A 26,550-nucleotide genomic window follows, 5' to 3' on the forward strand; every position below is an offset into this window, starting at 1 on the left:
GAGACTCACATCCCCCTGCTGAAGAGGACACAAAAACACAGACAATATGACCTAGGATGAATCTCGAGAGGCTGAGGTGCTTCCCCTAAACATAATGCATTACTATTCATATATAAAAACATTATTTCCTTGATTGGTTCTTGATCTCCTCTATTAGGCCTGCTTCCAGGACCCAGATAAAGTCATGGACTAAAAAGCGTCCCTTAAACATGATGATGAATCAAATGCGTTGAAGATTGATTATATTTTCCTTACCCTCCACCCCAATAAGCCAGTCCATCCAGCAGCCATACATTATGCTCTGTTAGATTCTAAATAAACAGAGTACAGACAACTAGGAAAAGCTCAAACCAAGTTTATTCACCCACTGGGTCAAACAGCTGCATAAGACAAAGACATGTTCCCACCAGCACAAGTATTTATACCCCCCTTTAGGTGGAGTGTCCTCATTTTCTCTAAACACTACATCTCTGTTGCTAGGCAGGAAGTTAAGTGATGTGGGTAATAAAACTGTTCCTTCTCCCGTCATGTGACCTGACCTGACCTTGGCCCCCATTCCTCACTAATCCACAGCTATCCACCCTTATCAGTGACCGCAACCATGTGATTGCCTTTTCCCTTACTTAGTAACTCTCCAGGCCCATGGCTCATATCCACCCTTAATTGACCCCCACCATATACATTCCTCCTATATATAAACATTAACTTCTGGTGTAGCAAGTATTTCAAATTACAACCCAACAACTGAAACCAGACTGTGGCCCTTCTCCTCTCTATAGGATCCCTAATATCTAACAATAACATGTTCCGACAGAATGTAAACTCTGCATTCCCCTCTCTCCCTCAGTAACATGAATATTTCATATTTCAAGTTTAGAAGTCAGTGCCCATCAGTTCTCAGCAATTCTATCACTATCGGGGGCTGAGAAGCTCACGTGGAAGAGCGTGAGGAGGTCTACTGTGGAAAGAGGTCTGGCTAGGAACATCTGCTTGAATACAGCAGGATGCCTCCAGCAAGCCCAGAGTAGCCAGTCATTCTTCCAGTCTGTTTAAACACAACAAAAAGGACAACACACAACAGAGTGATGGACATGCACAAGAGACTGAGCTCATAAAGGTCATTACTGTAACTGGTTTTATCTCACTGCTGTGCCAAAAGTGACTCAGCAATTATTGTAAAAAACATACTTACTGGTCCACATGACAACCGAACCTCCAAATAACCCCTCGCAGCAAACCGCACAATGGCTTCCCTTTCCTCCCATGTCTGGACAGGGCTGAGGACCGAAGCAGGCGCAGAACTGAAGACTCCTCCTCTATGACCTCCCTCGCAGCCTCAAGGGTTGTGGCCCCCTTGAGCTGTGGGTTTAATTACATGATGAGGAGATAACACAATGCAAATCAAAGCCCCAGGTCTGTATTCACAAAACATCTCAGAGCAGGAGTGCTGATGTAGGATCCGTTTTCCATTTTAGAACATAATGAATAAGAGTAAACATGTAACTGCCAAAATAATGGAAACATTTGAGTAAATGAGGGATTCAAAGTATATTGAAAGCAGGTGCTTCCTGAGTTAATTAAGCAATTAACATGCCATCATGCTTAGGGTCATGTATAACAATGCTGGGCAGGCATTATTTTGGCCATTGTTTTTGCTACGATGGCTTTGCCCCCATAGGATGACAATGCCCCCATCCACAGGGCACGAGTGGTCACTGAATGGTTTGATGAGCATGAAAACGATAAACCATATGCTGTGGCCGTCTCAGACACCAAATCTCAAACCCATTGAACACTTATGGGAGATTCTGGAGTGGAGCCTGAGACAGCGTTTTCCACCACCATCAACAAAACACCAAATGATGGAACTTCTCGTGGAAAAATGGTCTTGCATCCCTCCAATAGAGTTCCAGACACTTGTAGAATCTATGCCAATGTGCACTGAAGCGGTTCTGGCTCGTGGTGACCTAATGCCCTATTAAGACACTACGTTGGCGTTTCCTTTATTTTTGCAGTTACCTGTATGTACAGGGAGGCCCTGGTCCTAGATCAGCACTCCTAGTCTGAGAAGCTATGTGAATAAAGGCCCAGGGCACAGGCTACAAACACAAACCAATATATACTGCTAACAACACATCAACAAGAACATTTCACGTGCCTCCTCCAGCCTGGCTCGCAGGTAGCTTAGTGGTTAAGAGCGTTGTGCCAGTAACCGAAAGGTCGCTGGTTCTAATCCCCGAGCCGACTAGGTGAAAAATCTGTCGATGTGCCCTTGAGCAAGGCACTTAACCCTAATTGCTCCTGTAAGTCGCTCTGGATAAGAGCGTCTGCTAAATGACTAAAATGTAAATGTATTTCCTGATGTGTGATCTCGTCCAGGAGCAGAGGGAAGACCGCAGATCATGTCAAACGTTCTCCTGGACAGGAAGTGGGGCCATGTCTCCCCATCCCATTATCCCACGCTAAAACATGGTACAAATTAATACCACCATATTAAAATATTGTCCGAAAAAAAATATATATACTATGGATAGCGCATAAGAGGCGACCTAGCTATGTAGTAATATACCATACTAACACTACAGGACCTTATAGTTCAGTCTGCTAGGACTACACTGAAAGTGATACAATAGGACTAGATAGAAAGTGTCATATTTGAACATATAAACAGTGCGATCTTACAAAAGAAGCAATTTACCATTGTAGTCCAATACTAGACTTTTGCAGTGGTCTGGCCCCTGGAACAAACAACACTCTGGGATGGCTGCCATCAACAGCTGAAGGATCTCCTGTGTTTGACCATGTTGGTCAACTGGCCCCTCACATTGAACCTCTGTTTGGGGTTGAAGCGTTTGTTGGCTGTTGTACAGTTGTTGGGGGCAGCTGAGGAGAAGAGCACTGCATGAGTGACCGAGTGAAAGAATTTCCTGAAATTAATAAAGAAAAGTCAGGCTCACAAAAGTCCATCTCTTTTTAACTGTCAACCTCTAAGTATTTATTTCGATCATGAAAACGTGTAGACTTAGCGTTTATAGTTACTTACAGTTTAACTTGATCGTGCAGTGAGTGCAGCTTCAACCTCCTGCTGGATGCAGGTGGCAAAAATGATGCCCAGACCAGGTCTGGTTTTTCCAAAAGCATCGTAACACTAAGATCATCTTTCGTCCATTTAGTTTCAATGGAATTAAGATTATTTTAGTACTATGATGCTTTTGGGAAATCCAGCCTAGGACATGAGGCTGTTAGCCTGAGATCAGAAATATTTATAATTAAGGAAGATTACGCCGATTACGTTGCAAACGGAACGAAGCAGAGAGGGACCTACCTTCATTTGTCCAATAGAAACTCTCGTTTTAGTTTGGACTAATGATTACACCCGTGATTCCATACCAAACTCTGACTAAAGTTATGGAACTTTGTTCTCCAAGCGGGACGAGAAAGGCAATTCCTGATTAATTTAACGCTAACACGCTTTAGGCTAACTGTATATGGAAAATGATGCACAAGTCAACTTTTCAACGAAGTTGTTTCCAAGGGGAACTGTTTTCAGTACCACAGTTTCCTGTCCGTCAGTGAAAATAGTCCGACTGTAATTGTTTCAGGGTTCAGTGTAAACTGAAGAAGTGTATATATATATATAAAATAGCTACTTAGAGAGCGTTGATCTATTCTGCTCAAAGTACATGAACGATCTTACCCTGGACCTGCATATTTCACTAGTTTAAGAAAACACGATCGCCTTATCATTTTATAGCCATGAACCTCAGAATAGCACTTATTTTGTGCCTCTCCGCGCTGTCTTGCATCGCAGGTAAGGAACATTCACTGATGCAAATCAACTTTTTCGGCACAATTAAATAATACAACAGATACAGCTTCACAACTGTACATCTTTGACTCTGCAGACGATGAAGGAATGGTGCAAATTCCAGGAGGAAAGATGACGATGGGGACGAACTCAGCCGACGGCAGGGATGGAGAATCACCCACGAAAGAAGTGACAGTCGATCCATTCAGAATCGATAAATATCCCGTCACTAATTCTGACTTCAGGTAACTGTTATTTTGATACAGCGATGATGATGATGATACTACTACTTCTTATTATGCAAAATGACGTTGAAAGGATGCATAAAATATGTATTTTCCAGACGTTGAAGTTAGGTTCATTTTAAGTTCTAAATGAAAGTTGAAAAGACGTATTTTCCGGATGTTGAAAATACTTATTTTCCGGACACTGAAATCAGGTTCAATTGATTCTATGGGCAAATTTCAACTGCACATACATTCTCAATGAAGTAAGGATTATATCACAATGATCCTTTTTTATATCAATGTAATATAGGAACGAGATTGCAACATAGAATATGTATTATTGCTCCCATCTGTCACATGCACTTATGTTAGCTTTTTCAAAAGCTTTAAAACAGGCAGCAATGATGTTCAAAGTAGTCCAACCGACAGACTACTTCAACTACAATAACATTCTCAGTAATGTTTTTTTCTTGCTATGTTGTTGTTGAATGCTCTGGATAAGAGCATCTGCTGAATGACCAAAATGTAAATGTGAAATAAACACTTGCAAAGCCTGCTGGGTATTATTCTAATTAGCTCCGCCCCCAAACAAGTACAAATGTGGTCTGTCCGGACTAGACCAGACCAAATCTGAACAAATCATGGACTTCTAGGCTATGTTTCACAAGTTTGAACAGCACAGTAAAGTACGGCACAGTTCAGTACAGTAGAGCACAGTAGAGTATACTACGGTACAGTACAGTTTAATTTAGTAGAGTACGGTTTAGTTCAGTAGAGTACATTAGAGTAAACTTTACTTTTCTTTACTGTGCTCTACTGTACTATACTCAACTTTTCTTGACTGTACTGTAATGTAATGTAATGTACTGCACTCTTCTGTGCCCTACTGTACTGTGCTGTGCTGTCCAAACTTGTGAAACATAACGTACGTCATGTTTGGCCAAAATCGAGACCGGTCCGGACCAGACCAAATCTGAACCAAGCATAGACATCTATGATTGGTTCAGATTTGGTCTGGTCCGGACCAAAAATCTACGTCTGTGGACGTTGTAATCGAGGCCGGTCGGCACCAAAACAATAAAAAATGACGGCCAAAAGACAAGATGGGGTCAGTCCATTCTTAGTGGGTTTGAATGTGGGCACACTAGTTGACATTGGTATCGGAGAATATTGAAGTGTTTTATTGTGTACATCCCAGGGAGTTTGTCCGGGCACAGAAATACAAGACTGAAGCAGAGACCTTCGGCTGGAGTTTTGTGTTCCAGGACTTTGTGTCTGAAGAGCTGAAGAGCAAAGTGACAGAGAAAATAGAGGTGTGTTGAAAGTCATGTTTGCATTTCATATCAAATTTCATATCAGATTTATTTTCTTCTGAATTGTGATAATGATTAACTCTCCTCTCCCCCCCTGAAGTCAGCACCTTGGTGGATGCCAGTCGAACGGGTGTTTTGGAGGCAGGTAATGAAGTCATTTTTGAGTTTTTCCCATCCACGCTCCATCTCATAGTCCTTCACCATTCCATACTGAATGTAAATCACTTCCTGTATGTATTACCCCTTTGTGATTATTCTACCAACCCTTCTGTTACCCCTCTCTTGATTTTAATACCCATCCCTTCCTCATTGCTTCTCTCCTTTGATTCTGTTTCTCCTCTACTGATTCTTTCACCTCCTGAATATCTTACCATGTCCCTGACCCCCATGTACCTATATCTGAACTACCTGACTCCTCTCCATGTGTTTGTCCAGCCTGCAGGTCCTGGTTCTGGGATCCGGGAGCGTCTGGACTCCCCGGTGGTCCAGGTGAGCTGGAACGATGCCCAGGCCTTCTGCAGCTGGAGGGACAGGAGGCTGCCCAGCGAGGAGGAGTGGGAGTGGGCCGCACGCGGGGGCCTGCAGGGTGAGTGGGGCTCGCTAAGTCATTTTCAAAAAATTATTTTGTAGTGGGATTGTCTTTATTACAATGCCTACTGAGAGTGGGGGTGGATCTCCACAAAGAATAAGCCATTGATATCACCATAGAATAAGAACCCATATAATTATAATTCTAAGTCTTGCTAAGTCCTCTGCAGTCATTGTTTTATTATTATTATTATTATTATTATTTAATTTTAAATTTTTTGGGGGGGTAGATCAGCTTTAATATTGCAGATAGATTGTAACTTCCATCAATGTAATTGTCTGCATCACTTCCAATCCCCCATATGTTTTTTCTCTCTCACATACATATATATATATATATATATACACACATACATACATACATACATACATACATACATACATACATACATACATACAGTGGGGGAAAAAATTATTTAGTCAGCCACCAATTGTGCAAGTTCTCCCATTTAAAAAGATGAGAGAGACCTGTAATTTTCATCATAGGTACATGTCAACTATGACAGACAAAATGAGAAAAGGAAATCCAGAAAATCACATTGTAGGATTTTTAATGAATTTATTTGCAAATTATGGTGGAAAATAAGTATTTGGTCAATAACAAAAGTTTCTCAATAGTTTGTGATATACCCTTTGTTGGCAATGACACAGGTCAAACGTTTTCTGTAAGTCTTCACAAGGTTTTCATACACTGTTGCTGGTATTTTGGCCCATTCCTCCATGCAGATCTCCTCTAGAGCAGTGATGTTTTGGGGCTGTCGCTGGGCAACACGGACTTTCAACTCCCTCCAAAGATTTTCTATGGGGTTGAGATCTGGAGACTGGCTAGGCCACTCCAGGACCTTGAAATGCTTCTTACGAAGCCACTCCTTCGTTGCCCGGGCGGTGTGTTTGGGATCATTGTCATGCTGAAAGACCCAGCCACGTTTCATCTTCAATGCCCTTGCTGATGGAAGGAGGTTTTCACTCAAAATCTCACGATACATGGCCCCATTCATTCTTTCCTTTACACGGATCAGTCGTCCTGGTCCCTTTGCAGAAAAAACAGCCCCAAAGCATGATGTTTCCACCCCCATGCTTCACAGTAGGTATGGTGTTCTTTGGATGCAACTCAGCATTCTTTGTCCTCCAAACACGACGAGTTGAGTTTTTACCAAAAAGTTCTATTTTGGTTTCATCTGACCATATGCCATTCTCCCAATCCTCTTCTGGATCATCCAAATGCACTCTAGCAAATTTCAGACTGGCCTGGACATGTACTGGCTTAAGCAGGGGGACACGTCTGGCACTGCAGGATTTGAGTCCCTGGCAGCGTAGTGTGTTACTGATGGTAGGCTTTGTTACTTTGGTCCCAGCTCTCTGCAGGTCATTCACTAGGTCCCCCCGTGTGGTTCTGGGATTTTTGCTCACCGTTCTTGTGATCATTTTGACCCCACGGGGTGAGATCTTGCGTGGAGCCCCAGATCGAGGGAGATTATCAGTGGTCTTGTATGTCTTCCATTTCCTAATAATTGCTCCCACAGTTGATTTCTTCAAACCAAGCTGCTTACCTATTGCAGATTCAGTCTTCCCAGCCTGGTGCAGCTCTACAATTTTGTTTCTGGTGTTCTTTGACAGCTCTTTGGTCTTGGCCATAGTGGAGTTTGGAGTGTGACTGTTTGAGGTTGTGGACAGGTGTCTTTTATACTGATAACAAGTTCAAACAGGTGCCATTAATACAGGTAACGAGTGGAGGACAGAGGAGCCTCTTAAAGAAGAAGTTACAGGTCTGTGAGAGCCAGAAATCTTGCTTGTTTGTAGGTGACCAAATACTTATTTTCCACCATAATTTGAAAATAACTTCATTAAAAATCCTACAATGTGATTTTCTGGAGAAAAAAAATCTCAATTTGTCTGTCATAGTTGACGTGTACCTATGATGAAAATTACAGGCCTCTCTCATCTTTTTAAGTGGGAGAACTTGCACAATTGGTGGCTGACTAAATACTTTTTTCCCCCACTGTACATACATACATACATATATACACATACATTTCCCTTTATTACTTTCCAACCCCACCACCCCTTCCCTAATTGGAGTAAACTAGTGAACAACAATGCTTAGGCCTCTACTTCCAGCTCATACAGTGAGGGAAAAAAGTATTTGATCCCCTGCTGATTTTGTAAGTTTGCTCACTGCCAAAGAAATTATCAGTCTATAATTTTAATGGTAGGTTTATTTGAACAGTGAGAGACAGAATAACAACCAAAAAATCCAGAAAGATGCATGTCAAAAATGTTATTTGCATTTTAATGAGGGAAATAAGTATTTGACCCCTCTCAATCAGAAAGATTTCTGGCTCCCAGGTGTCTTTTATACAGGTAACGAGCTGAGATTAGGAGCACACTCTTAAAGGGAGTGCTCCTAATCTCAGCGTGTTACCTGTATAAAAGACACCTGTCCACAGAAGCAATCAATCAATCAGATTCCAAACTCTCCACTATGGCCAAGACCAAAGAGCTCTCCAAGGATTGTCAGGGACAAGATTGTAGACCTACACAAGGCTGGAATGGGCTACAAGACCATCGCCAAGCAGCTTGGTGAGAAGGTGACAACAGTTGGTGCGATTATTCGCAAATGGAAGAAACACAAAAGAACTGTCAATCTCCCTCGGCCTGGGGCTCCATGCAAGATCTCACCTCGTGGAGTTGCAATGATAATGAGAACGGTGAGGAATCAGCCCAGAACTACACGGGATGATCTTGTCAATGATCTCAAGGCAGCTGGGACCATAGTCACCAAGAAAACAATTGGTAACACACTACGCCGTGAAGGACTGAAATCCTGCAGCGCCGCAAGGTCCCCCTGCTCAAGAAAGCACATATACAGGCCCGTCTGAAGTTTGCCAATGAACATCTGAATGATTCAGAGGAGAACTGGGTGAAAGTGTTGTGGTCAGATGAGACCAAAATCGAGCTCTTTGGCATCAACTCAACTTCGCTGTGTTTGGAGGAGGAGGAATGCTGCCTATGACCCCAAGAACACCATCCCCACCGTCAAACATGGAGGTGGAAACATTATGTTTTGGGGGTGTTTTTCTGCTAAGGGACAGGACAACCACCGCATCAAAGGGACGATGGACGGGGCCATGTACCGTCAAATCTTGGGTGAGAACCTCCTTCCCTCAGCCAGGGCATTGAAAATGAGTCGTGGATGGGTATTCCAGCATGACAATGACCCAAAACACACGGCCAAGGCAACAAAGGAGTGGCTCAAGAAGAAGCACATTAAGGTCCTGGAGTGGCCTAGCCAGTCTCCAGACCTTAATCCCATAGAAAATCTGTTGAGGGAGCTGAAGGTTTGAGTTTCCAAACGTCAGCCTCGAAACCTTAATGACTTGGAGAAGATCTGCAAAGAAGAGTGGGACAAAATCCCTCCTGAGATGGGTGCAAACCTGGTGGCCAACTACAAGAAACGTCTGACCTCTGTGATTGCCAACAAGGGTTTTGCCACCAAGTACTAAGTCATGTTTTGCAGAGGGGTCAAATACTTATTACTTTTTTCCCTCACTGTACATACTATATACATTTGATGGACACAGTCAATTTTACAATAATTCTATTTAGTTTGTTTTTACTCCTGAACTTCCTCTACCCTCAACCTCTCCAATCATTTTCATGATGTCCATCCGCTTTGCTTCTATAGGCCATATCTTTCTAACTGTGCTCTTTCACAAAAGCTCTCAACCTATAATATTTTTCCATTTTAGTCATTTAGCAGACACTCTTATCCAGAGCGACTTACAGTTAGTGAGTGCATACATTTTCATATAACTTATATACCTATTATGGACACAGTATGCTTTACATTAGTTATCTTGTTGTTATTCGTTGTTGTTAGTCGTTATTAGTTCCATCCTTCAACTCCATTCAACACCACCCATCTATCTCTTAACACCATCCATATTGGATTTCTATTTGCCATATATTTTTCAACTGTACTGTGATGTTTTACAAAAGTTGTTTTTTATTAAGCTTAAAATGAATAGCCATTCATAGATAACAGCCCTCCTCCATTCCATGTTGATAACAGAACCCCTTCTTCCCTTCAGGTAGAACGTATCCCTGGGGAAACAAATTCCAGGCCAACCGCTCCAACCTGTGGCAGGTCAGACGAATGATATCGCATTCACCATCCTGAAATGAACATTCTAACGTTCTTCTCAACTTTAAAAAAATATATATATTTTGGTTCCTGTGTTCTAAAGCCAAAGTTAGAACTTACATAACCTACATCCTACACAAGCTTCCATGTTAGGATTTGCTCAAAAATATTTTATTCATGATTTATCAAGTGATTACAATTAGTATCCCTTTGACTTGAATCATCAGTAAGGTTACTTCATATAGCAGTATAGGTCGTTATCAATACAACGTCACAATAAGGTGCAGAGCGTTCCATTTGCCTGCTGGGGGGCAAGGAGACTCGCAGCTCCGCAAAAAACATTTACAACTGTGTGCGGTTTTCATTGTTAAATAAATGTTAACTGTTTGGTTGTAATATCATCACCTCTAGAAGAGCATAGTCAGAACTACAAATGTCTGATTATTCCATACAAAACAATTGCACACATGTAGATCAATCATCAGAGTTATAGGCCTACTGCAAGGACAGTGGGGAGAACAAGTATTTGATACACTGCCGATTTTGCAGGTTTTCCTACTTACAAAGCATGTAGAGGTCTGTAATTTTTATCATAGGTACACTTCAACTGTGAGAGACGGAATCTAAAACGAAAATCCAGAAAATCACATTGTATGATTTTTAAGTAATTAATTTGCATTTTATTGCATGACATAAGTATTTGATCACCTACCAACCAGTAAGAATTCCGGCTCTCACAGACCTGTTAGTTTTTCTTTAAGAAGCCCTCCTGTTCTCCACTCATTACCTGTATTAACTGCACCTGTTTGAACTTGTTACCTGTATAAAAGACACCTGTCCACAGACTCAATCAAACAGACTCCAACCTCTCCACAATGGCCAAGACCAGAGAGCTGTGTAAGGACATCAGGGATAAAATTGTAGACCTGCACAAGGCTGGGATGGGCTACAGGACAATAGGCAAGCAGCTTGGTGAGAAGGCAACAACTGTTGGCGCAATTATTAGAAAATTGAAAAAGTTCAAGATGACGGTCAATCACCCTCGGTCTGGGGCTCCATGCAAGATCTCACCTCGTGGGGCAACAATGATCATGAGGAAGGTGAGGGATCAGCCCAGAACTACACGGCAGGACCTGGTCAATGACCTGAAGAGAGCTGGGACCACAGTCTCAAAGAAAACCATTAGTAACACACTACGCCGTCATGGATTAAAATCCTGCAGCGCACGCAAGGTCCCCCTGCTCAAGCCAGCGCATGTCCAGGCCCGTCTGAAGTTTGCCAATGACCATCTGGATGATCCAGAGGAGGAATGGGAGAAGGTCATGTGGTCTGATTAGACCAAAAAGGTCTATTTTTGTCTCAACTCCACTCGCCGTGTTTGGAGGAAGAAGAAGGATGAGTACAACCCCAAGAACACCATCCCAACCGTGAAGCATGGAGGTGGAAACATCATTCTTTGGGGATGCTTTTCTGCAAAGGGGACAGGACGACTGCACCATATTGAGGGGAGGATGGATGGGGCCATGTATCGCAAGATCTTGGCCAACAACCTCCTTCCCTCAGTAAGAGCATTGAAGATGGGTCGTGGCTGGGTCTTCCAGCATGACAACGACCCGAAACACGCAGCCAGGGCAACTAAGGAGTGGCTCCGTAAGAAGCATCTCAAGGTCCTGGAGTGGTCTAGCCAGTCTCCAGACCTGAACCCAATAGAACATTTTTGGAGGGAGCTGAAAGTCAGTATTGCCCAGCGACAGCCCCGGAACTTGAAGGATCTGGAGAAGGTCTGTATGGAGGAGTGGGCCAAAATCCCTGCTGCAGTGTGTGCAAACCTGGTCAAGACCTACAGGAAACGTATGATCTCTGTAATTGCAAACAAAGGTTTCTGTACCAAATATTAATTTATGCTTTTCTGATGTATCAAATACTTATGTCATGCAATAAAATGCAAATTAATTACTTAAAAATCATACAATGTGATTTTCTGGATTTTTGTTTTAGATTCCATCTCTCACAGTTGAAGTGTACCTATGATTAAAATTACAGACCTCTACATGCTTTGGAAGTAGGAAAACCTGCAAAAAAGTGAACTATACCTGAAAAGTAAGAGTGGTTTAGGTTAATTTCCCATCATTTGTGGGCTCTGCCTGTCAAGCAGCAGAAGGGCGCATTTGTTGATGTAACATTACAAGCTACCGGTAGAAACTTTGTACAGTTGGCAAAACATAGTGGGAAGTAGACCTAATGTAATTTTTCTCCAACCAACAAAGGCCTACCTAGTGAAGTTGGCCAACATGATCCCTTTTCAACATTGTTAGTAAATAGTGTTTAATCACGATTGCTGCTGACAGACATGATAGGCTATATTGATGGATGGACCATGTCAAATTGGCTAGCTATTAATAACAGATCGCGTCAATATGGCTAGTTAACAAGCTAACTTTCAGGGATAAACTACACTGAACAAAAATATAAATGCAACATGTAAAGTGTTGGTCCCATGTTCCATGAGCTGAAATAAAAGATCCCAGAAATGTTCCATACGCACAAAAAGCTTATATCTCTCATATTTTGTGCACAAATTTGTTGACATCCCTGTTAGTGAGCATTTCTCCTTTGTCAAGATAATCCATCCACCTGACAGGTGTGGCATATCAAGAAGCTGATTAAACAGCATGATCATTACACAGGTGCATCTTGTGCTGGGGACAATAAAAGGCCACTATAAAATGTGCAGTTTTGTCACACAACACAATGCCACAGATGTCTCAAGTTTTGAGGGAGTGTGCAATTGGCATGCTGACTGCAGGAATGTCCACCAGAGCTGTTTCCAGAGAATGGAATGTTCATTTCTCTACCATAAGCCGCCTCAATGATGTTTTAGAGAATTTGGCAGTACGTCCAATCGGCCTCACAACCGCAGACCATGTGTATGGCGTTGTGTGGGCGAGCGGTTTGCTGATGTCAACGTTGTGAACAGAGTGCCCTATGGTGGTGGTGGGGTTATGATATGGGTAGGCATAAGCTATGGACAACGAAATTAAAATTGCATTTTATCGATGGCACAGAGATACCATGACGAGATCCTGTGGCCCATTGTCGTGCCATTCATCCGCCGCCATCACCTCATGTTTCAGCATGATAATGGACGGCCCCATGTCACAACGATCTGTACACAATTCCTGGAAGCTGAAAATGTCTGTTCTTCAATGGCCTGCATACTCACCAGACATGTCACCCATTGAGCATGTTTGGGATGCTCTGGATTAACGTGTACGACAGCGTGTTCCAGTTTCTGCCAATATCCAGGCAAATGGTGGTCAAACCAGATACTGACTGGTTTTCTGATCCACGCCCCTACCTTTATTTAATTTTATGTAACTCAGTAAAATCTTTGAAATTGTTGCATGTTGTGTTTATATTTTTGTTTAGTATGAATGGCTATATCCAAATATTGTTTGATTTGCTTGGCATCTATAGTTGTGATGACAGCAGTCCGACTGACAACTTTACCAGGACGAGGACTTGCCGATGTCAAGCTCTTTCCAAAAACCTAATCTCTGATGAAGCGAGCTAAATGACCCATGTTGTTTGCTTAGCTAGCATGCCAAATGGATCTCGCAACCCTCACGTATCTGAAAATACATGATACATTGATGTTCACTGTTTGCTGTAGAACTCTGATGACAGAGCGAAATGTGGAATAATCGGAAATGTGTAGTTCTGACTATGCTCTTCGTGTGATGATATTAAAACCAACTAGATAGTATATTGGTGGGACTTGCTTTAACTCTTTACAAGTGTTTTTGTTGTAGTGGAAGAAGTTTAAAATGTTTTACTTATGCCAAGAAGTTAAATATAGTCCAAGTTAAATTTAGTAAAATAATTGGTCTGATTACTTTGATAGACTACACTATCAACCTTATTACTTTGGATTGTGGGTCAGTTAGATCACATATTTCATCACAAATAACTACATTCAGACTAGCCTACTACACTTTTATACACTCTCCTACTAGAATATATGTAAACTGTAATAATAGAGTACAGAAGACAAGGAGCATTGTTGAAGTTACCCTTTTAAGTTTTTGTCTACAATGGGTTGCTGTGAAAAGTGGTCAAGATAGCGCATTAGTGTCAAAAGTCTCATGCTTAGAATGTGCTCCCCCATTGTTATAATTTGAAAGTTCAGAAAAGTTCAATGGCAGTTAATTCAACAGTGGGAAGTTAGCTAAATTAGAGATGTACCTCTTGATTGGTAGTAGATACTGTTCTTATTTCAGATTTGAATAGCAGAGAAGTAGACCAAGGTGTCATACCCTTTAAGTTTGTCTACGTTGTTGGGAAAAGTGGTCAAGGTAGCTGATTTGTGTCATGCTTAGAATGTCCATTTTTATAATTTGAAAGTTCTGAAAAGTTCCATAGCAGTTAATAGTTGATGTGGTTACTAAAACAGCTGTACCTCTTGATTGGTAGTAGATATTTATGTTCTTATTTCAGATTTGAAGAGCAGAGAAGTAGACCAAGGTGTCATTCACTCTAAGTTTTTGTCTAAAGTGCTGGGAAAGTGGTCAAAATTAGAAAAAGGTTGTTGCATTTAGAGTGAATGGAAGTTGGAAGTGATGATGTCACAATGGGGAGCTTTAGAATGTTGAAAAAAGTAACATTAAAGTGAATGATGATGGACAAAAAGAATGACAAAAAAGTATAAATAATATCCAAAAGTTGTATGCAACAACACTATTCCAGGCCAGTCTGCACATTTTAAAGTTTGAAGGACATTACTAGCTTTAACGGTGTAAGAGGAGTAGCGTGCTTAAGATTAATAAGAAGAAGTATGATGAAGATTTAAAGTTGGGACTTTTGCTTCACTATTCCCAACGAAATATTTAGCCTATAACATTTATTTAACAATCCCTTGAAAACGGCACGTAGTTGTCAATGGTTTTAGCCGATCTGGGGCATCTCCTTCCCCCCCAGCAGCCAAATGGAAAGCTGTTGTGACGTTTTATTGATAGCGACCTATTATAAATGAGACATTACATTATTATCCTGATGTGTTTTGTATGTGTGTTTCAGGGCCTGTTCCCTGATGGAGACACAGCAGAGGATGGTTACCATGGTATCGCCCCTGTCACTGCTTTCCGTCCTCAGAACAGTTTTGGTAAATATCCCTTTATACAGCCAGGAATCCCTGGCTATATAAAGGTATCCCTTTATAGGAATCAGAGCATCACTATATTCTTGATCCATATTCAATTCTTTCAGATCTACATAGGAGTAGTGGCCAGGGGTAGTGTATAGGAGTAGTGGCCAGGGGTAGTGTATAGGAGTAGTGGCCAGGGGTAGTGTATAGGAGTAGTGGCCAGGGGTAGTGTATAGGAGTAGTGGCCAGGGGTAGTGGCCAGGGGTAGTGTATAGGAGTAGTGGCCAGGGGTAGTGTATAGGGGTAGTAGCCAGGGGTAGTGTATAGGAGTAATGGCCAGGGGTAGTGTATAGGAGTAGTGGCCAGGGGTAGTGGCCAGGGGTAGTGTATAGGAGTAGTGGCCAGGGGTAGTGTATAGGAGTAATGGCCAGGGGTAGTGTATAGGGGTAGTGTATAGGAGTAGTGTATAGGGGTAGTGTATAGGAGTAGTGTATAGGGGTAGTAGCCAGGGGTAGTGTATAGGAGTAATGGCCAGGGGTAGTGTATAGGAGTAATGGCCAGGGGTAGTGTATAGGGGTAGTGTATAGGAGTAGTGTATAGGGGTAGTGGCCAGGGGTAGTGGCAAGGAGTAGTGTATAGGGGTAGTGTATAGGAGTAGTGTATAGGGGTAGTGGCCAGGGGTAGTGTATAGGGGTAGTGTATAGGGGTAGTGGCCAGGGGTAGTGTATAGGGGTAGTGGCCAGGGGTAGTGTATAGGAGTAGTGTATAGGGGTAGTGTATAGGAGTAGTGGCCAGGGGTAGTGTATAGGGGTAGTGTATAGGGGTAGTGGCCAGGGGTAGTGGCAAGGAGTAGTGTATAGGGGTAGTGTATAGGAGTAGTGTATAGGGGTAGTGTATAGGGGTAGTGGCCAGGGGTAGTGTATAGGGGTAGTGGCCAGGGGTAGTGTATAGGAGTAGTGGCCAGGGGTAGTGTATAGGGATAGTGTATAGGGGTAGTGGCCAGGGGTAGTGTATAGGGGTAGTGGCCAGGGGTAGTGTATAGGGGTAGTGTATAGGGGTAGTGGCCAGGGGTAGTGTATAGGGGTAGTGTATAGGAGTAGTGTATAGGGGTAGTGGCCAGGGGTAGTGTATAGGAGTAATGGCCAGGGGTAGTGTATAGGAGTAGTGTATAGGGGTAGTGGCCAGGGGTAGTGTATAGGAGTAATGGCCAGGGGTAGTGTATAGGACTAATGGCCAGGGGTAGTGTATAGTAGGAGTGGCCAGGGGTAGTGGCAAGGAGTAGTGTATAGGAGTAGTGTATAGGGGTAGTGGCCAGGGCATTGTCTTACTTCAGATAGTGTGATAATTCCGCCCTGACTGCCAGTTGAGGTTACGAACGTCACGTAGGAGTGACGCCACTGACGTAGGACAATGGGCCAGGGGTCCATTTAGAATTGGTCATCAGTTTGTTTCTCGGTCCCCTCCCTCAGGACTGTATGACATGATGGGAAACGCATGGGAGTGGACATCTACACCCTTTCCTGGAGCACAACCAATGTTCGTTCTGCGTGGTGGTTCCTGGATCGACACGGAAGATGGATCAGCCAATCACAAGGCTCGAATCACGACCAGGCAAGTGAACGTTTACTCTATTGTTACTCCTGTTTAATCTTATAGTTATTCTCTGACTTTATTAATAACTGCTCCAGGGCCAGTTTATGTTACTCATAAATTAAGGGCTGGACTGGGATAGATAGATCTGATTATGAGTCCTAACATCAAATGCAAAGCTTACCCAGTGGGCATACAATGTGATAAAGACGTCTTTTACTGGTTGAAATCTGTTCGGGACGTCTTATGCACCCATTGCATATGAAACACTAGAACCATTACAATTATAACAATTGGAGTAATGCTCTTTTCCAGCAGGGTTTGCATGATTCAGCTTGGCAAACAGCTGGCAGAGCGCACCAAAGCGGGTTAGGGTCTTGTGGTTATACTGTACCCAGTCAACATGCTGGGCTCGGGCCTAATCTGAGACTCGGGGGACTCGGCAAGGACTCGGACTAAGGGAGAATTCTTCCCGACTCCGGCAGAATCATATTACTCTGATCTCCGGCTAATGGTTCCCTGGCCGAGTCCACTTCAGCCCGATTAACTTTTTCAGGAGTAGGGCCATTTGAGGTTTCTGTTCGGCAGGTGTTGAAATACCAGTTTTAAAAAACAAAGAAATGTGATATATTTCACCCCCGAGTCATGGAATTTGCTAGGTAATTAAAAGCTAACATTTGTGACAGTCTCGGAGGTCCTATAGCTATCAGAGATGGTCCCTAATTTAGAGAATCTCTGATGCTATAAATTATTTTGCTTTTACTACAGGCAATGGCAGTTTTTCATAGTTGTAGTCCACATAATTGAAAAGTGCACATTCACTTCCATAACATTTGTTATAGGCTACCAGCATGTAAGATGAACATGCACAATAATACAGGATACCCTTACAGAAATGCACTGCAGTAAAACTGAAGTACAATGTTGTTTCATGAATGATATCTGGTAGCTTGCTGTGTGTGTTGGCTCCTAATGGTCGTCTTTTATCTGTGTTAGCTAATTACAGTGAGGGGAAAAAAGTATTTGATCCCCTGCTGATTTTGTACGTTTGCCCACTGACAAAGACATGATCAGTCTATAATTTTAATGATAGGTTTATTTGAACAGTGAGAGACAGAATAACAACAACAAAATCCAGAAAAACGCATGTCAAAAATGTTATGAATTGATTTGCATTTTAATGAGGGAAATAAGTATTTGACCCCTCTGCAAAACATGACTTAGTACTTGGTGGCAAAACCCTTGTTGGCAATCACAGAGGTCAGACGTTTCTTGTAGTTGGCCACCAGGTTTGCACACATCTCAGGATGGATTTTGTCCCACTCGTCTTTGCAGATCTTCTCCAAGTCATTAAGGTTTCGAGCCTGAAGTTTGGCAACTCGAACCTTCAGCTCCCTCCACAGATGTTCTATGGGATTAAGGTCTGGAGACTGGCTAGGCCACTCCAGGACCTTAATGTGCTTCTTCTTGAGCCACTCCTTTGTTGCCTTGGCCATGTGTTTTGGGTCATTGTCATGCTGGAATACCCATCGCGACCCATTTTCAATGCCCTGGCTGAGGGAAGGAGGTTTTCACCCAAGATTTGACGGTACATGGCACTGTCCATCGTCCCTTTGATGCGGTGAAGTTGTCCTGTCCCCTTAGCAGAAAAACACCCCCAAAGCATAATGTTTCCACCTCCATGTTTGACGGTGGGGATGGTGTTCTTGGGGTCATAGGCAGCATTCCTCCTCCTCAAAACACGGCGAGTTGAGTTGATGCCAAAGAGCTTGATTTTGGTCTCATCTGACCACAACACTTTCACCCAGTTCTCCTCTGAATCATTCAGATGTTCATTGGCAAACTTCAGACGGGCCTGTATATGTGCTTTCTTGAGCAGGGGGACCTTGCGGGCGCTGCAGGATTTCAGTCCTTCACGGCGTAGTGTGTTACCAATTGTTTTCTTGGTGACTATGGTCCCAGCTGCATTGAGATCATTGACAAGATCCTCCCGTGTAGTTCTGGGCTGATTCCTCATCGTTCTCATGATCATTGCAACTCCACGAGGTGAGATCTTGCATGGAGCCCCAGGCCGAGGGAGATTGACAGTTCTTTTGTGTTTCTTCCATTTGCGAATAATCGCACCAACTGTTGTCACCTTCTCACCAAGCAACTTGGCGATGGTCTTGTAGCCCATTCCAGCCATGTGTAGGTCTACAATCTTGTCCCTGACATCCTTGGAGAGCTCTTTGGTCTTGGCCATGGTGGAGAGTTTGGAATCTGATTGATTGATTGATTGCTTCTGTGGACAGGTGTCTTTTATACAGGTAACAAGCTGAGATTAGGAGCACTCCCTTTAAGAGTGTGCTCCTAATCTCAGCTTGTTACCTGTATAAAAGACACCTGGGAGCCAGAAATCTTTCTGATTGAGAGGGGGTCAAATACTTATTTCCCTCATTAAAATGCAGATCAATTTATAACATTTTTGACATGCGTTTTTCTGGATTTTGTTGTTGTTATTCTGTCTCTCACTGTTCAAATAAACCTACCATTAAAATTATAGACTGATCATTTCTTTGTCAGTGGGAAAACGTACAAAATCAGCAGGGGATCAAATACTTTTTTCCCTCACTGTAGTTTATTGTGCTGCACATTGTCTTCTGTTCCACTGAATGCTGTTTTGATGTTCTATTATGACTAATTACATTTGTTTTCAGAATTTAACAAAGAACACCTAGGCCTATGTCTTTTATTTCAAAATCATACTACAATCACCCAGGTTTTACAAAACCCTATTTTTATAGCATTTATTTCCATAAATAATGAGTAAAGAGTTATTGCACCTGAATTTGACCCTGAAAATATTATTATTATTTATTATTATTATTTATATTATGTTATATTATATTTTCCCTTAAAGCTTTTAATAAAGTAACATGATGCAGGCAGCAATTGTATTTTAATTTCAGTAGCTAAATAATGATAAAACTTGGATTGGAATCTGTGCCTCACGTACAGTAATAGATGTCTGTGCGCAGGCAGCCAGCTTGCTCGAGAACATTGGTCAACATTCCATACGGCAGTTGGGACAGAGCGCTCCGTTGGCTACACAACAACACAGCTGGAAAACAACGGCAGTTTCTCAAAATGTACACTAAATCTTTTAAAGGATTTGACTGCTAAGTGGTAGTCCCTGTTCTCCTGCATTCTTGTTATATAGTGGTCAGAATTATGACCAGCTGGTCAGATAGAGGTCACAATTGTGACCAACCAGAGTATGTGAGCTGAGCGTGCCCAATTTGACTGGAGCATGGAGCGAGATTCCCAAAGGCTGGAGTGGCGGCCTTCTCGCCCGCTCCAATTTTGCTCCAATAGCGCTCAATTCACCAGCTCAGGGCATGCCCGGCCCAGCATGCATTTGTAGTCTACTTATGTGCTGCTATAGCCCCTTGCTTTAGCTACTGTCATGGAGTTAGCTAAATATTTCCATAAAGAAACTGATAAAACACACAGGTGCTAAATCAAGGTGACTTACAGTGGGGGGAAAAAGTATTTAGTCAGCCACCAATTGTGCAAGTTCTCCCACTTAAAAAGATGAGAGAGGGCCTGTAATTTTCATCATAGGTACACGTCAACTATGACAGACAAAATGAGAAGAAAAAAAATCCAGAAAATCACATTGTAGGATTTTTTATGAATTTATTTGCAAATTATGGTGGAAAATAAGTATTTGGTCAATAACAAAAGTTTCTCAATACTTTGTTATATACCCTTTGTTGGCAATGACACAGGTCAAACGTTTCTGTAAGTCTTCACAAGGTTTTCACACACTGTTGCTGGTATTTTGGCCCATTCCTCCATGCAGATCTCCTCTAGAGCAGTGATGTTTTGGGGCTGTCGCTGGGCAACACAGACTTCCAACTCCCTCCAAAGATTTTCTATGGGGTTGAGATCTGGAGACAGGCTAGGCCACTCCAGGACCTTGAAATGCTTCTTACGAAGCCACTCCTTCGTTGCCCGGGCGGTGTGTTTGGGATCATTGTCATGCTGAAAGACCCAGCCACGTTTCATCTTCAATGCCCTTGCTGATGGAAGGAGGTTTTCACTCAAAATCTCACGATACATGGCCCCATTCATTCTTTCCTTTACACGGATCAGTCGTCCTGGTCCCTTTGCAGAAAAACAGCCCCAAAGCATGATGTTTCCACCCCCATGCTTCACAGTAGGTATGGTGTTCTTTGGATGCAACTCAGCATTCTTTGTCCTCCAAACACGATCGAGTTGAGTTTTTACCCAAAAGTTCTATTTTGGTTTCATCTGACCATATGCCATTCTCCCAATCCTCTTCTGGATCATCCAAATGCACTCTAGCAAACTTCAGACGGGCCTGGACATGTACTGGCTTAAGCAGGGGGACACGTCTTGCACTGCAGGATTTGAGTCCCTGGCGGCGTAGTGTGTTACTGATGGTAGGCTTTGTTACTTTGGTCCCAGCTCTCTGCAGGTCATTCACTAGGTCCCCCCGTGTGGTTCTGGGATTTTTGCTCACCGTTCTTGTGATCATTTTGACCCCATGGTGTGAGATCTTGCGTGGAGCCCCAGATCGAGGGAGATTATCAGTGGTCTTGTATATCTTCCATTTCCTAATAATTGCTCCCACAGTTGATTTCTTCAAACCAAGCTGCTTACCTATTGCAGATTCAGTCTTCCCAGCCTGGTGCAGGTCTACAATTTTGTTTCTGGTGTCCTTTGACAGCTCGTTGGTCTTGGCCATAGTGGAGTTTGGAGTGTGACTGTTTGAGGTTGTGGACAGGTGTCTTTTATACTGATAACAAGTTCAAACAGGTGCCATTAATACAGGTAACGAGTGGAGGACAGAGGAGCCTCTTAAAGAAGAAGTTACAGGTCTGTGAGAGCCAGAAATCTTGCTTGTTTGTAGGTGACCTAATACTTATTTTCCACCATAATTTGTAAATAAATTCATTACAAATCCTACAATGTGATTTTCTGGAAAAAAAATTCTCAATTTGTCTGTCATAGTTGACGTGTACCTATGATGAAAATTACAGGCCTCTCTCATCTTTTTAAGTGGGAGAACTTGCACAATTGGTGGCTGACTAAATACTTTTTTTCTCCACTGTACAAAGATGAGGACCAAGAGCAAGAGAGGGAGTGCGGTGATATAGTGCCCACAACTAAAGAATCATTGTGGAATCTGAAAAGATTACACACTAAGTGTGTCATTGTAGCAAAGTATTTATAAACAAAAAATCTGATCTCTTAAATGTTTCCTTCATTTTTGTTCTATTATCTATACAATTGGCAATAATTGATTTTGGCCCTATAGGCCTGGCATATTCCCACTTTCAAGGAGCTTTCTGTTTTGATTGGGTTATTTTGCCTAAAAATAACAACTCTGCCCAGCCTGGCAAGAGTGGCCCGAAGGGTGTTTAGAATCCACAATGGTTCTGCAAGTGCAGAGAGGATATTCTCCGCTGCTGGCCTGCTCTCCAGGCACAATCACATGAGACTGAAGCCACAGACTCTGGCCAAACTCATGTTTCTAAAAATGATTTCAAAGGCACTAGACTGAGCCTAATAAGGCATTTATCGTTTAATTTGTATTTAATTGTAAGTAAGTCACATCCAATTTATAGACTATAATAATTCAATACAACAAAATGTTGTTTAAATGCTGAGCACTTAATGTCCCTACCAATCTAGTGTCACACTCGCAAATGCTTCACAATGTATATTTTGTAGGCTATAGCCTTAAAATAATTGAAAAATATAGCCTAAATAATTAATTTCTGTTTCATCTTAGGCTCCCTGTCTGGCTTTTGACCAATTTAGAGTGTTTACATGCAGTTTGATAAGACGTAGCTTATTTGATATGATGAGCGCTTCTTACATTCAAGTTTTCATGTTGATTAAAATACTTTTCATTCAAATCATATGGTTTGATTTCAATACTTCTATACCAAATGGTAGCACCAGGTAGTCACAGAAATTGATGGGTGTTGGTTAAATTGTGATTTTAACGAATGGAGCGAATTCAGAGCGGCAGTTTTTTTTTTCTTCTGTGAGCGCTGAGCAGTTTTTAGCGGAGTCGTTGGAAAGAATGTGGAGTGCCAGAGCAGTGCGGAAGCACCTAGTGGAGCGGGATTTCCGACCGCTTAATCACAAGAATATGACCAACTGGCCGTATGGTGGTAAAAAAAATACATCATATTCTTGTCAGTGAAAATATTTGTAAAAAACATCATTTTTCAACCAGTTTGCGACCAGAATAAGACATCATACTGATGTCTTTTCAACCAGGTTTTACCCACTGGGTAGTTGTAACTGTTGTAATTGAAAGGGAAAGGGGGATACTTAGTCAGCTGTACAACTGAATGCATTCAACTGAAATGTGTCTTCTGCATTTAACCCAACCCCTCTAAATCAGAGAGGTGCGGGGGGCTGCCTTAATCAACATCCACGTCATCGGCTCCCGGGGAGCAGTTTTTGTTGGGGGTTAACTGCCTTGCTCAGGGGCAGAACGACAGATTGGTTTTACCTTTATCGGCTTGGGATTCGATCCAGTAACCTTTCGGTTTTCGATGTACAGAATGAGGGTTTGGGGATCGATTGCTGTTACTTTACTTGGAAAATGGGCGGTGTTGAATGTGACTGTGTTTTGTTTCTGTGTTTCTACAGGATGGGGAACACTCCGGACTCGGCTTCTGATAACTTGGGCTTCAGGTGTGCTGCCAGGAAGAAGGACAAAACAGAGCTGTAGGGACCAATAAATTACGGTGATAAAGATTACGCCATCAGGGAGAGCAATATAGAATTAGGTACTATGCAGTGACGATAACGTTTAGTAAGATTAAGACTGAGACAGTGGTGACGATGTTGGTAATGTGCAGGAAGCAGACATTTTTCTCCTGTGGAGACCTGGGCTCAAAGTAATCTGCCTAACCTATGTGTCTTTTTCTATGAACTACAATTTCTATGATACAATGAGCAATAAACAAGATTTTACATCAAGATGTTGTAAAATGTACTTACTGGTTTACAACACCCGTTTTGCACACTGTCATTGCATGCTAGGAATATGGGACCAAATACTATATTTGTGACTACTTTTAATACACATATACAGTAAGTGAATTTGTCCCAATACTTTTGGTCCCCTAAAATGGGGGGACTATGTACAAAAAGTGCTGTAATTTCTAAACGGTTCAGCCAATATGGATGAAAATACCCTCAAGTTAACGCAGGCAGTCTGCACTTTAACTTCATAGTCATTGTATCATTTCAACTCTATAAAGTGCTGGAGTACAGAGCCAAAACAACAACAAAAATGGTTACTGTCCCAATGCTTTTGGAGCTCACTGTAAGTGATAACACACGATGTACAGTAGGACTGAGCCGAGCTGTAGGGCAATTTCATGGTAACAGAGTGGTGCTGACACTCAGATTATTGACTTTAAAATGTAAGTAAACTAAAAGCAATGATGTCATAGTGAAACAAACCATACAACTATATGCACAAGGACTACTTTTATCAATTTGCAATCACTGGTTTGTTTGAAGTACTTTTTAAAGTGAACAATCTGAATCTCCGCATCACTCAGTGACCGTGGAATTGCCCTGTACCAATCCACACCACGCCAGCATGGCTCAGTATTGTACAGCCTGCTGTCATTTCATGCCCAACCCACCTCCTGGAGAGCTATCCTATAGGTTTTCACTTCATCCCTTACCTACACTACCGGTCAAAGGTTTTAGAACAGCTACTCATTCAAGGGTTTTTCTTTATTTTTACTATTTTCTACATTGTAGAATAATAGTGAAGACATCAAAGCTATAAAATAACATATATGGAATCATGTAGTAACCAAAAAAGTGTTAAACAAATCAAAATATATTTTATATTTGAGATTCTTCAAATAGCCACCCTTTGCCTTGATGACAGCTTTGCAAACTCTTTGCATTCTCTCAACCAGCTTCATGAGGTAGTCACCTGGAATGCATTTAAATTAACAGGTGTGCCTTCTTAAAAGTTAATTTGTGGAATTTCTTTCCTTCTTAATGCGTTTTTAGCCAATCAGTTGTGTTGTGATGTAATGAATACTCGGACAGAGTGGTAAGATCCAATCGCAGAATAGCGATGCTTTATTAGAGTACAGACAAGGGAATAGCTTAATCGTGGTCGGGCGGGCTGTGGTCAAAACCGGGCCAGGCAGAGACAGGCAGAGGTACCAAGGGAGCGGGCTTAGTCGTAGTCGAGGGCACAGGCACAGGATCAGAGGACGGTAATCACTGGGATAGACAAGCAGAGGATTAAGCAATTCGGGGAGTCAAACAACGAGGCACAGGTCGGGTACACGGGTAATCAAAACAACGAACTCTCTCTCTCTCTGAACAAAACGCTTAGCAAGTCACAATGGAACAATACCTCGCACCGACTGAACTTCTGAGCACACCTTATATTCTACCCTAATTACTGACAGGTGTGCTTAGAACTCAGGTGAACCAGATCGAGTCTGATGACTCCCCCTCTCTGTAGATCGGGGAAGTGTCAGACTCTGTCTAGACCCAGCCAACCCCCGATCCCTTACAGTATCCCCCTCCCCAGGGCCGGCTCCTGACGGCCTTCTACCTCTACCGGGTGGTCTTCCTCTGGGTCGGGGTCCTGGATGATCTGGGTGTTCAGCGTGGAAAGTGGCCTTGAGACCCAGGACCGTTCCTCAGGTCCATATCCCTCCCAGTCCACGAGATATTCGATGCCCCCTCGTCTCCGTCTTGACTCCAGTATCTCGTGGACTGTATAGGTGGTGTCCTGTTCCTCCTCCAAAGGTGGTGTAGTAGGTTGTTGAGCGATGGGGGGGTACATCGGGCTATAGTGGACAGGTTTCAACAGGGAGACGTGGAACGTAGGGTTTATCCTGTAGTGTCGAGGGAGTAACAGACGGTAGGTGACAGGGTTAATACGTCTCTGTACCTTGAAAGGACCGATGTACCTGGGTTGGAGCTTCTTGCAGCTCCGTCGGAACCGCAGGTCTCGGGTAGACAGCCACACTCGTTGCCCGGGTTGATAAGTGGGAGTAGGTCTCCGGCGTCGGTCGGCGTAGGTCTTTTGCTGTTGTGAGGCTTGACTGAGATGTTGATGGGCCGTCTCCCAGACCTGCGCACTCCGGCGAACCACTCGTCCACAGCCGGTACCATCCCTGGTGCGGTATCCCACGGGAACAGGGGTGGTTGATACCGTAGAACACACTGGAAGGGCGTTAGACGTAGGGAGGTGTGAATGAGTGAGTTCTGAGCATACTCTACCCAAGGAAGGAATCGGCTCCACTCTTGCGGCTGCCGCGAACATTGTTGCCGTAGATATTTCCCAATTTCCTGGTTGAGCCGTTCTGTCTGCCCATTAGCCTGGGGATGATATCCGGAGGTGAGGCTCACCGAGATGCCCAAGCGTTCGCAGAAGGCCTTCCATACCCGGGATACAAACTGGGGTCCCCGGTCGGAAACAATATCCTCCGGAACACCAAACTGCCGGAACACCTGGTTAAACATCGTCTCAGCCATCTGAGTGGCGTTAGGTAGACGGGTCATGGGTACTAACCGGCACATCTTGGAGAATCGATCGATGACCACGAGAATTACAGTATGGCCCTCTGATTCTGGTAGATCGGTAACAAAGTCCATAGCAATGTGCGACCAGGGTCGTTGAGGAGTAGGCAATGGCATCAACTTACCCTCCGGTA

The 26,550-nt window shown here is 42.9% G+C and overlaps 1 protein-coding gene across 1 annotated transcript; it reads left to right on the forward strand.

The window, feature by feature from the left end:
- Positions 1–3,576: 3,576 nt before the first annotated feature.
- Positions 3,577–23,824, forward strand: sumf2 (sulfatase modifying factor 2). The gene is made up of 9 exons (XM_041851396.2): positions 3,577–3,811; positions 3,906–4,053; positions 5,234–5,348; positions 5,449–5,493; positions 5,784–5,934; positions 10,028–10,083; positions 15,157–15,241; positions 16,693–16,834; positions 23,492–23,824. The coding sequence occupies exons 1-9, from the start codon at positions 3,757–3,759 to the stop codon at positions 23,571–23,573; spliced, it is 879 nt and encodes a 292-aa protein (XP_041707330.2). The 5' UTR covers positions 3,577–3,756; the 3' UTR covers positions 23,574–23,824.
- Positions 23,825–26,550: the final 2,726 nt, after the last annotated feature.

Source organism: Coregonus clupeaformis, chromosome 27 (assembly GCF_020615455.1).
Source record: "Coregonus clupeaformis isolate EN_2021a chromosome 27, ASM2061545v1, whole genome shotgun sequence".
Taxonomy (NCBI): Eukaryota; Metazoa; Chordata; class Actinopteri; order Salmoniformes; family Salmonidae; genus Coregonus; species Coregonus clupeaformis.